Source organism: Triticum aestivum, chromosome 4B (genome assembly GCF_018294505.1).
Source record: "Triticum aestivum cultivar Chinese Spring chromosome 4B, IWGSC CS RefSeq v2.1, whole genome shotgun sequence".
Classification (NCBI taxonomy): Eukaryota; Viridiplantae; Streptophyta; class Magnoliopsida; order Poales; family Poaceae; genus Triticum; species Triticum aestivum.
Window position 1 is genome coordinate 145,786,415 of NC_057804.1, and position 12,507 is coordinate 145,798,921.

A 12,507-nucleotide genomic window follows, 5' to 3' on the forward strand; every position below is an offset into this window, starting at 1 on the left:
ACGGAGGGAGTACGTGTTATTGCCACAAAATGATGCTCCGCACAGCCAAATTGTGTGGGTAAAATGATAAGTGCTCAATTTCACTAATCAAATGAATGAAAATAGACGAATTGACAGTAGCTCGGATGGTTATGATCTTGTGGTGGAATCAGCTTGGGGTTCACGTTCTAGACTTGACAGTAGTGCTCTCATGTCTCTTAATTTATTTCATACTTTCTGGCAATGTTTGTTTAGTGAGAGATGACGTTACTATCGATAATAAGGCCTTAGTGACGACTTCATTAATCCTAAGATGTTATATGTGCATATTGTGAGCATATGCTATTTTATTGTGTTAAAAAATGAACGAAAGATACCGTAGGCAGAAACGAAAAAAGACCAACTTGTTTCACGATGATCAATTACTGGGTGACTGGACCACACATCAAGCCCCTATATAAATGAGGGTTTTCGCTCTCTGTGCCGGAATGTAGACATCATCAAGGTCCAAATAGCTGTTGGACTCGCTCGTTTCAGCCGAGATATGAGACCGACGCTGCAGCTGAGTATGGGCAGGAACAGAGGAGTGGCATCTAGTCGAAATCGAGACCACAACAACACGCACGGCAGACATATAGCGGAAAAATAATATGGCGGCCACTAGCGAGACGTGATTACTCTCGTCGAGTTCGGTCCTCTCTATGTTTCTAGAGAAAAGCAAAATCCAACAACAATATTCCCCCAATTTCCTAAATTTGCCGACTAGCTGCCTAGCTAGGGTTAGCATCTCTTACACGAAAAGTATATCTGTATATGTATAAAAGAGACTCGCGAGGATGCACACACGAATACACACAGCTTTCACTTTCACTTTCACTTTCGCAGCTGCGCCAAGGAAAAGAAAAGATGTCTCGATTCCCATGTATGCACTACTCGATCATATCCCAAACCAAAACACTCTCTTGATTTCTTCCTGAAACCACCACACACACACGTCCATCAGCAGCTCGCAAGCTCAGCTGGTACGCAGGTACACCATGCGGCGGCTTAGCGACGCAGGGGAGGCCACGCCACTGGTCACCCCCGCGGCGGCCGCGGCGGCGGGCGGCACCTTGGCGTCGCCGGCCGCTGCGGGGAGCAACGCCAACTTCGACGCCAACATGGTGATCATCCTCGCAGCGCTGCTCTGCGTTCTCATATTCGCGCTCGGGCTCAACTCCGTCATCCGCTGCGTGCTCCACTGCGGCCGCCGGCTCGCGCCGTCGTCGAGCCTCGCGGCCAGCGCCACCGCGGCGAGGACGACGACATCCGTTCACGTGCAGGCGGGGCTCAAGAGGAAGGCGCTGAGGAAGATACCCGTGGAGGTGTACGGCGGGGCCAAGTCGTCCGGTTGCGCCCTCCCGGCCACGGCCACGGAGTGCGCCATCTGCCTCGGCGAGTTCGCCGACGGCGAGAAGGTGCGCGTGCTCCCTCGGTGCCACCACGGATTCCACGTCCGCTGCATCGACATGTGGCTCGCCACGCACACTTCCTGCCCCAACTGCCGGGCCTCGCTCGCTGAGGACGGCGCCGCCGCTGCCAACGGCGGAGGGAGATAGCGCCGGACAGGGTACGGGTTTGTAATTTCTTCTAGATAGGGAACTAAAGTGAAACGTTGCACCACTGCTTTGCTTCCTCACTAGTGTGTCTTTGGTCTGATTTTGGTTTTCGTATGGGTGGTACATGTAAATTAGTATTTACATTTTGCGATGATAGAAGGGGCTTGATGCAAATGTTCCCCGTGTCCTTGTCATTTTGGGTTGGAGCATACGATTTTTTTTTTGTCATGATTCTCCCATTTTATAACTTTCTTTAAAGATGATTCGATGTTCCATTTTTTGTGTTCTAAGATGAGTAGTATTGCGCTGTTATTTTGGTTACCCAACAGCCAAGACTTTCCCAATGGACATGTCTTTTTCTCAAATAATGTTCTCTAGTGATATTTTCCTATTTACTATCTGCACGTTGCTGAACAGATATTAGTAGCTTTACTCTTATCTATAATAATGATTATTTTTTGTTTTCTGACAAAAAGGAAATAATGAGTTTCTGTTCACTAATAACATATAATAGTGTGTTTTTCACATAATAATAATTTATATTGTCTTTGTTAACTTGTGTTCAAAGCATGGTATTTCTAGTGAACGAAAGAAAATAAGCAAAGAATAGTAGTAAAATATAAGTATACCTTCTCTAGCTGTCATCGCCAATAAGAATATCTTTTCTGGCCGGTCACCACTGATAGGCTTAGACTAACTCCAACAGATCTAGTAGAAACATTTCCGTAAAAGTGCTTTTATGGAATGACCACATAATTTGCCGGAATTGTCAGATAGTTATTTTTCTCAGTTCCCATAAAACTTCTTTCCCTAAAATCTTGTTTTCCTTTTTTCCCCACTAAACATCGTTGGGACTGCAAGCCGGTGACACAACGTTTGGAAGTGTGGCAACAGACGCCGGAGCAGGCTGACCGGTGAGGTGGTGCAGCTTGGGAGGCGCGTCGGCGGCCGTCTCGATGAGGCGGGGAAGCGAAGGCCGGCATGGTGGAGCGGAGCACCGGAGGCGGCCGTCCTAGCGGTGGCATGGTGACACAGCGGAGAGGAGCGACGGAGGGGCAACATGGCGGTGCAGGGCACACATCCTAAACTTTCATGCGGGTTTTTACCCGTCAAATTATACAGAAAGGGCTATCTTTTCGTGGTTAAGGGAAGGTGGGAGTATTTTTACGGGATCCTTTAAAATATTTCTAGGTTTCTGGGATCTATTGGAGTTGCTCTTAGTGTGTTTGTCAGCCGTACATCTGACTATTCATAAGGGTGATGCCAACAGATGATCTAGTTTCAGCGAAAACAATCACCACTCGCGGGTCAAAAATTAAATATTGGCCTGTGGTGGCATAGTTATCATGACTGTCGAACGGGAGCTAATTGTTCTGTCTGTTAGTACTGTGATGAAGGTACAAATATTCTACCAACAGTGGAAGAACATCCGTGTAAACAAGCCCACATTTTGCACCCAAGTATAAAAACTCTTCACCTATATAACATAAGCCCGTCCACTTTTACACCTCTTTCAATGTATCTCTCCATTTCTCTCTTGATCCATCTCTGCCTTCTATTCTGTGTTTTTGCTCACCCTCCCCAGTGCCCCTCCCAATCTTGTCATTTCTTATTCACCCTAATTAATTCGTTCACCGTTAAGGACCTCCATCTTCGTTGCGCTCTCCATCATTGCAGTTTTCTCATTCTCGCCTATATCCTCACCAAGCTGAAGCTCCTAGTTCACATGGGCATGTCCATTGATGACCATATTTCTATGCTCATCCAACCATTGTTTAAACAAGATAATCCGAGTTTTTCTAATAGAATAACTTTGATATCGATACTAAGGACTAATGGATGTAAGAAATTGTGAAATCATTTATTTAATGGGTTCCAACAGGAAATGGGATCAACCATGAAAGGATATCATCGCATAGAAGGAAATATGAAGTTTGGTGAAGAAGGCAAGTTAATAGGAGGCGTAACAAGCTACCCAGAGTGCAAGATGACGCATGGTACGGGTGTGCCTACTTGTACTAATGGTCATACCGCATGCCACCTGCTCCAAGCCGTCCATCTAAATAACTTCAATAAACAGGGCTACATCAGAATCTCCATAGGGGGGGCGCACCATTCGAGAAACAAAGAACTAGAAGCCATCTTCCAACCCTAGCCGCTGCCATTTCCCATCTCATCGCATCCATAGTCGCCGCCACAATCACCACAATGTTTCTCTCCAGGTTAGTCATACTTCATCAGTGTATCGCATCCGACAACTATTGTAAGATATTTTATCAATCAATCATTCATCTTGCTATCATCTTCAATGAGTTCATCTTGTGATGCGATCACCATGTGTGAGTAATTCGGTAAGGCAATAGGTTCAGTCAAGGCCTTGCAACTATAATTATTTGTGTGCGGGAACATTTGATTGATTTTGTATATTTGACGTTATTTTTGTTTGTCTGATTGCAACAGAGTTGTCTGTTGTCCGGTTCTCATAAGGACCGGTGGATACTCAGGATCCCATAGGTCCATCAAGGAGGAGGTAAAAAGTAAGGGCGCATGGAATGCTGTTCTGAACACCAATGAGAGAAAGGGTTGGTACGGTAGTGGAAATAACTCCTTGGGGATAAATGAGGTGTAGTTATTAAACGCCAATGTTGTTCTTTGGCATAATTCCTCATAACCGAGGTAACCCCGCACGATGGTAGGGGCCATCGGTAGGACAACTGACTCTCGATGTAGCTCATGAACCAGTCGTGACGTACTTTAGACACATCCCCCACTTCATCGCGTAGAAAACACATCATAACGGTTGTCTTCAGGGCTATGTTTATTATCAAGATAAGATCCCAATAACAAGTATAAGGTTATGAGACTAAGACCTCATACCCATTCCTATTTTCATATCAACATTTACATTCAAAAAGGTTGTAAAGCTCCGGTTAAAAACTGGAGTTTAATTTGATAAAATAACTTGTTTGACTCTCTGCTGTAGTGCAAATCATAATTTATGTTGTAGTATGTATTATCTAAGTTTTGACCGCCTACGAAAATTGTGCAAGTTCGATCTCAGATCAAAGCTTTGAAGTAATAATACCACAAACCACTAGCGCTTGCATGAGACCGCATGAAGGAGGCTATAAGAAATTGTCCCAACCATGAGATGGAATAATTATTAATTCTTCATATATTTTATAACGCTCTTAACCCCATGTAAATAATGATGCTTGATACAACTGCAGGAGGAAGCATTATGGGAAGACTTATTTCAGAGGCCAAGAAATTACTAGATGGTATGCAAGAGAACCATGCCCAATGGCATGTGGAGATGTCTACCGCAAGAAAGGTTAATTCTATCTCCGAAGAGGAAAGTGAAGAGCTAGCCGCCAATATTGATGAAGTAATCAACATCACTAGAGTAAAGAAGATGTAAATGTGAACTACATTATCGATACCGATGTTAACTTTATTGCTCACAACAATTATAATCCTAATTGAAAAAATCAAGGCTATGCTCCTAAACTATCCTAGTGCCATATCCAACTAATCAAGGGGCACCTTCGATGGATTGAGCTATGGTAATAGAATTTCTTTGGATGAAACTCTTCAAACTTTTATGACTGCTCAAACTGAGAAGAACAAAATATTTACCGACATCTTAAAACATCATAGTGGCTTACTCAGTCAAATGACCAGTAAGATTGCTGCACTCACTAATGATGCACATGCTATAGAAGAAAGAACTTGTAGCGTGGAAGCACACCTTGCAAAAAATTGCAGAGAGCCAAAGATGGATTCTAGCCAAGTTTGATGGAAAGCTAGAACTTAATGCGGTTGAGAGTGTCATGATGATGAGAACTAGCGAAGAATCTTCAGAGGAGATCGACAAGACACATGTACCATAACCTTCATATTTTGTTGTATACTCCATGAAAATGTTGACTCTCAAGCATCCACTACCTGAGGTATCAAATGATGAGGCATACAAACTCTTTGTTGATCAAGTTGTAGATAAGGTACCTGAATTGGGTGCTGAAAATTTAAAATTATATGGTAAGCTTCCTGCTAAACAAGAGGATATATTTGAGCCAACTATTAAAATTGAGATTAGGTTGTATAAGTTCAATGCTTTATGTGATCTAGGTGCTAGTGGTTCTACTATCACTAAGTCCGTTTATGAAAATCTCAATCTTGGTTTGTTTCTTACTAGTGAAATTAAGTTGAACATGGCCAATTCTACCTTTATGCAATCAGTAGGGATCAAGCATGGTATAGTCATTCAAATTAATGATTGACATGTTGTGATTGATCTTTTCATAGGTGATATGCCTGAAGATCCCATTGCACCAATTATACTAGGTAGGTTGTTCTTAAGGACCATTGAAGCTACCATTAATGTTTTTGAAAATAAACACTTCCCTTGGAGAGAGAAGTGAAGATGTACATAGGAGACCGTATCACCCTAAACGCTAGGAGCTGCGGGCTAGGCGTTCTTGCACCAAAATTGAAGTAACTATTTTTGCACTACGGTCGAGCTAACCATCCTAAAACAAAGCATTTCATGGGAGGAAGCCCATGTGAATAAGGTAGAGAATAAGTTTGTTTTGCTTTTGTTGTGTTTGTTTTAATAAAGATTGTTGTGGTTTAGTTTGAAAGATAAGAAGAAGATGTTCGCTACCAACATCGTTTATGTTAAATGGTTGTTATGTATTGTGCGTGTATCATAAACTTCTGGAATGTTGCCTTTTCTTCATGTTGGAACTAACCTCTTGGGTTTACGAAGAAAAGCTCAGCTCAGGGCATCCAGGGAAATGGACGACACAAGGTACGTCCTGATGTCTACTACACAACCTTCTTCTTGTAGACATTGTTGGGCCTGCAAGTGCAGAGGTTTGTAGGACAGTAGCAAATTTCCTGGATGACCTAAGGTTTATCAATCCGTGGGAGGCGTAGCATGAAGATGGTCTCTCTCAAACAACCCTGCAATCAAATAACAAAGAGTCTCTTGTGTCCCCAACACACCCAATACAATGGTAAATTGTATAGGTGCACTAGTTCGGCGAAGAGATGGTGATACAAGTGCAATATGGATAGTAGATAAAGGTTTTTGTAATCTGAAAATATAAAAACAACAAGGTAACTAATGATAAAAGTGAGCGTAAATGATATTGCAATGATAGGAAACAAGGCCTAGGGTTCATACTTTCACTAGTGCAAGTTCTCTCAACAATAATAACACAGATAGATCATATAACAATCCCTTAACATGCAACAAAGAGTCACTCCAAAGCCACTAATAGCGGAGAACAAACGTAGATATTATGGTAGGGTACGAAACCACCTCAAAGTTATTCTTTTGGATCGACCTATTCAAGAGTTCGTACTAGAATAACACCTTAAGACACAAATCAACCAAAACCCTAATGTCACCTAGATACTCCATTGTCACCTCAAGTATCCATGGGCATGATTATACGATATGGATCACACAATCTCAGATTCATCCAACCAACACAAATTACTTCAAAGAGTGCCCCAAAGTTTCTACCGGAGAGTCAAGAAAACGTGTGCCAACCCCTATGCATAGGTTCATGGGCGGAACCCGCAAGTTGGTCACCAAAACATACATCAAGTGGCACGTGATATCCCATTGTCACCACGGATAAACGCGGCAAGACATACATCAAGTGTTCTCAAATAAAGACTCAATCCGATGAGATAACTTCAAGAGGGAAACTCAATTCATCACAAGAGAGTAGAGGGGGGAGAAACATCATAAGATCCAACTATAATAGCAAAGCTCGCGATACATCAAGATCGTGCCATAGAGAGAACATGAGAGAGAGAGAGAGATCAAACACATAGCTACTAGTACATACCCTCAGCCCCGAGGGTGAACTACTCCCTCCTCGTCATGGAGAGCGCCGGGATGATGAAGATGGCCACCGGTGATGGGTTCCCCCTCCGGCAGGGTGCCGGAACGGACTCCCGAGAGGTTTTTGGTGGCTACAGAGGCTTGCGGCAGTGGAACTCCCGATCTATCTTCGTCGTGGATGTTTTTAGGGTACGTGGGCTTATATAGGCGAAAGAAGTCAGTCGAGAGGTGCTCGAGGGGCCCATGAGACGGGGGGCGCGCCCAGTAGGGGGGCGCCCCCTATCTCCTGGCCTCCTCGAGGATCTTCTGACGTGAACTCCAAGTCTCTAGGATTACATTCTTCCAAAAATCATGCTGCCGAAGGTTTCATTCCGTTTGGACTCCGTTTGATATTCCTTTTCTTCGAAATACTGAAACAGGCAATAAAACAACAATATGGGCTGGGCCTCCGGTTAATAGGTTAGTCTCAAAAGTAATATAAGTGTATAATAAAGCCCGTAATCATTCAAAATAGATAATAAAATAACATGAATGCTTCATAAATTATAGATACGTTGGAGACGTATCAGCATCCCCAAGCTTAATTCCTACTCGTCCTCGAGTAGGTAAATGATAAAAGAAAGAATTTATGAAGTGTGAATGCTAGAAGGTGCACAAGTTTGATCAATTATAATTTCAATCACCTTTTCTAGCATGATAATATGTCATAACAGTAGTTCATCTCATAAAACTTCTCACGAACAAGTAACGAGCAATTCACATGTCAAAGCATAGACCATAAACTTTCTTGAAAACTAGCAAACTTCATTCTCAGTCATCAAACAATTGCAATTCATCTTATTTTCAGGAATAGCAAACTCCACATACTCAACTATCATATAGTCTATAATTGCTAACACTCACACAATACTAATGTTTATGGAGTTTCAATCGGACACTGAGAAAGATAGGGGCTTATAGAGTTGCCTCCCAACGTATTCACCTTTGGGTGATGTCAACAATAATAGTTCATGCTAACTTACATCCAATTGGATATATATATATCAGGATCTTCCCAACACGAGGTGCTTGCCAAAGGATAAAATGAAAAAGGGAAAGGTGAAGATCACCTTGACTCTTGCATAAAAGTAAAAGACATAAAGTAAAAGATAGGCCATTCGCAGAGGGAAGCAGAGGTTGTCATGCACTTTTAGGGTTGGATGCATAAAATCTTAATGTGAATGAACGTCACTTTATATTGCCACTTGTATATGGACCTTTATTATGCAGTCCGTCGCTTTTATTTCTTCCGTAACAAGATCGTATAAAGCTATTTTCTTCACACCAAAAGATCATACATATTTAGAGAGCAAGTTTTATTGCTTGCACCGATGACAACTTACTTGAAGGATCTTACTCAATCCATAGGTAGGTATGGTGCACTCTCATGGAAAAACTAGGTTTAAGGATATTTGGAAGCACAAGTAGTATCTCTACTTGGTGCAAGGAATTTCGGCTAGCATGAGGGGGAAAGACAAGCTCAACATGTTTGAATGATCCATAACAATATACTTTAACTGAGATGTCGGAAAACATAACCCATTACATTGTCTTCCTTGTCCAACATAAACTCTTTAGCATGTCATACTTAATGAGTGCTCCCAATTATAAAAGATGTCTACAATAGTATATTTATATGTGAAATCTTTCTTCCTTCAATATTCTTTCATGAATTGTTCAAATGACCAATACGATGCTTGCTAACCTTCAATAAATTTACAACCTCTACTTCTTAGATGTGAAGTCATTACTCCTCATGGGATAAGCAAATGAGGCATATATAATTTCAGATTTATGACAATCAACTCATTCAACAATTTACTCATAGGATATAAGTGAAGCACACGAGTAAATGACAAACTACTCCAAAAAGATATAAGTGAAGATCAATGAGTAGCTAAATAATTATGTAACTATGTGAAGACTCTCTCTCATTAAAGAATTTCAGATCTTGGTATTGTATTCAAACAGCAAGCAAAGCAAAACAAAATGACATTGCAAAGATAGCACAACTCATGTGAAGAAGCAAAAACTTAGGCTCAACCGATACTAACTGATAGTTGTTGAAGAAGAAAGGTGGGATGCCTATGGGGCATCCCCAAGCTTAGATGCTTGAGGCTTCTTGGAATATTATCTTGGGGTGCCTTGGGCATCCCCAAGCTTGAACTTTTGTGTCTCCTTAATTCCTCTCATATCATGGTTTCTCTTTTTATCAAAAGCTTCATCCACAACAAACTCAACAAGAACTCGTGAGATAGGTTAGTATAAACCAATGCAAAACCATATCATTTTCTACTGTAACGAATCACTAAAATTATTATTCAACATTGCATACTAAATGCCTCTGCATATTTAATACTCCTATCCTCAAATAGAATCATTAAACAAGCAAACATATGCAAACAATGCAAACATAACAGCAATCTGCCAAAACAGTACAGTCTGTAAAGAATGCAAGAGTATCAATACTTCCGTAACTCCTAAAATTATGAAATAAAATTCCCACTGTAGTAAATTTATCAGAGATCATTATGCAAAAAGTTTCAACATTATACCATTCTCTGACTTTTCTAGGGAATTTTTTCAACAGCGGTAAACTGTCTGTTTTCAAACAGCAACATGTATATTAGCAAAATAAGCATGGTAAAGGCTATCCTTGACATTTCTATTGAAACTAAAGATGCAAAATATTATTCTAAATAAAAGCAAGAAATTACTAACAAAATAAAATTACGCTCCAAGCAAAACACATATCATGTGGTGAATAAAAATATAGCTCCAAGTAAAGTTACCGATGAATGAAGACGAAAGAGGGGATGCCATCCGGGGCATCCCCAAGCTTAGGATCTTGGTTGTCCTTGAATATTACCTTGGGGAGCCTTGGGAATCCCCAAGCTTAGGCTCTTGCCACTCCTTATTCCATAGTCCATCAAATGTTTACCCAAAACTTGTAAACTTCACAACACAAAACTCAACAGAAAACTCGTAAACTCTGTTAGTATAAGAAAATAAAACCACCACTTAGTTACTGTAATGAACTCATTCTAAATTCATATTGGTGTAATATCTACTGTATTCCAACGTCTCTATGGTTCATACCACTTAATACTAGCCATAGATTCATCAAAATAAGCAAACAACACATAGAAAACAGAATCTGTTAAAAACAGAACAATCTGTAGTTATCTGTATCAAACGTATACTTCTGGAACTCGAAAAATTCTACCAAATTAGGAAGTCCTAAGAAATGTGTTTACAAATCTATAGAAAAAAGAATCAGATCAAAATCACGTTTGTGTGAATTAACAAAACTAATTTACTGGGTGCAAAAGTTTCTGATTTTCAGCAGGATCAACGCAACTATCACCGTAAGCTATCCTAAAGGTCTTACTTGGCACTTTATTGAAACAAAAGCTATAAAACATGATTACTACAGTAGCATAATCATGTGAACACACAAAAACAGTAAGGATAAATATTGGGTTATCTCCCAACAAGCGCTTTCCTTTAATGCCTTTCTAGCTAGGCATGATGATGACAATGATGCTCACATAAAAGATAAGAATTGAAACATAACAGGAGCATCATGAAGCATATGACTATCACATTTAAGTCTAATCCACTTACTATGCATAGGGGTTTTGTGAGCAAACAACTTATGGGAACAATAATCAACTAGCATAGGAAGGTAAAGCAAGCATAGCTTCAAAATTTTCAACACATAGAGAGGAAACTTGATATTATTGCAATTCCTACAAGCATATAGTCCTCCCTCATAATAATTTCCAGTAGCATCATGAATGAATTCAACTATATAACCAGCACCTAAAACATTCTTTTCATGATCTATAAGCATAGAAAATTTACTACTCTCCACATAAGCAAAATTCTTCTCATTCGGAATAGTGGGAGTATCATAAGAGACTTGAACACTAAAAATTGTTTCCACATTAAAAGAGTAATGTTTAGAAAAAGGGTAATCATAATCATGACAATATTTGTAAATATAATCATCACTAATCTTTATAGCATAAGTTTCATCACAATAATCATCATAAGTAGCAACTTCGTTCTCATCATAATCGATTGAAACCTCTCCGAAGATAGTGGAATCACTAAATAAAGTTGACACTCTTCCAAATCCATTTTCGTATTCATCAAAATAAAATTCAACATGCTCCAAAATAGTGGGATCACTACTTCCTAAAGTTGACACTCTTCCAAACCCACTTTCATCAATATAATCATCATAGGTAGGAGGCATGCTATCATCATAACAACTTTGCATATCAAAACTTGGGATGCTAAAAGTATAATCTTCATTAAACATAGCATCCCCAAGCTTGGGACAAACATTAATTTCAGCAAATATATTCTCAATTATTTCATCCTCATCAAACATAGCTTCCCCAAGCTTGGGCCTTTTCATATCATAAACATAATCACTCGCATCATTAATAGTATGGATAGCACCAATAGTATAGCAATTATTATCATCACAATGAGTAGTAGGAGCAAAATCATTTGGGAGGGATACCTTTCTAACTTTGTTGCTCCTTCTTTTCTTTTTGTTCTTCATATTATGTGTGGTTTCAACCTTCCTTTTTGAGCTCCTTATTGATGAGATTGGTTGAATAGAACCTGATTCATCAAAAGAAATAATAGGAGGAGATTGGGAAGTCTCTTCCCTTTCATTAGTATTCTCATCATCTTCTATTTGCTTTATTTTCTTTAGGTAATTGGCAATATAAGGATTTTCAATGCAATTCTCCGCACAAAACATATAAATCATTTCTAGATCAATATCAAGGAAATGCTCAAGATTAAATTCTGGAATAGGCTTAGTTAAACATTTCAACTCTTCATAACCCAAAAGCAAACTAAGTTCATTATAATGTGCAAGGGAAATCAAATCATCACAATTTTTGGACACGATTCGGTCATGAAACAATTTGCATTGGAGATGTAAATGGCCACGTTCATTGCAAAGTTCACAAGTACGGCAAAGGAATTTTAAATTTTCAGCAC

At 40.0% G+C, this 12,507-nt stretch overlaps 1 protein-coding gene across 3 annotated transcripts; it reads left to right on the plus strand.

The window, feature by feature from the left end:
* Positions 1-803: 803 nt before the first annotated feature.
* LOC123091532 (RING-H2 finger protein ATL74) lies at positions 804-3,076 on the plus strand. Of its 3 annotated transcripts, none has more exons than XM_044513068.1 (2): positions 804-1,588; positions 2,506-3,076. In XM_044513068.1, the coding sequence occupies exon 1, from the start codon at positions 1,017-1,019 to the stop codon at positions 1,575-1,577; it is 561 nt and encodes a 186-aa protein (XP_044369003.1). In that variant the 5' UTR covers positions 804-1,016; the 3' UTR covers positions 1,578-1,588; positions 2,506-3,076. The 3 variants fall into 3 exon arrangements, with proteins under 3 accessions (XP_044369003.1, XP_044369001.1, XP_044369002.1); XM_044513066.1 differs by having other exon boundaries at positions 805-1,588; positions 2,439-3,076; XM_044513067.1 differs by having other exon boundaries at positions 805-1,588; positions 2,472-3,076.
* The last annotated feature ends 9,431 nt before the right edge of the window (positions 3,077-12,507 follow it).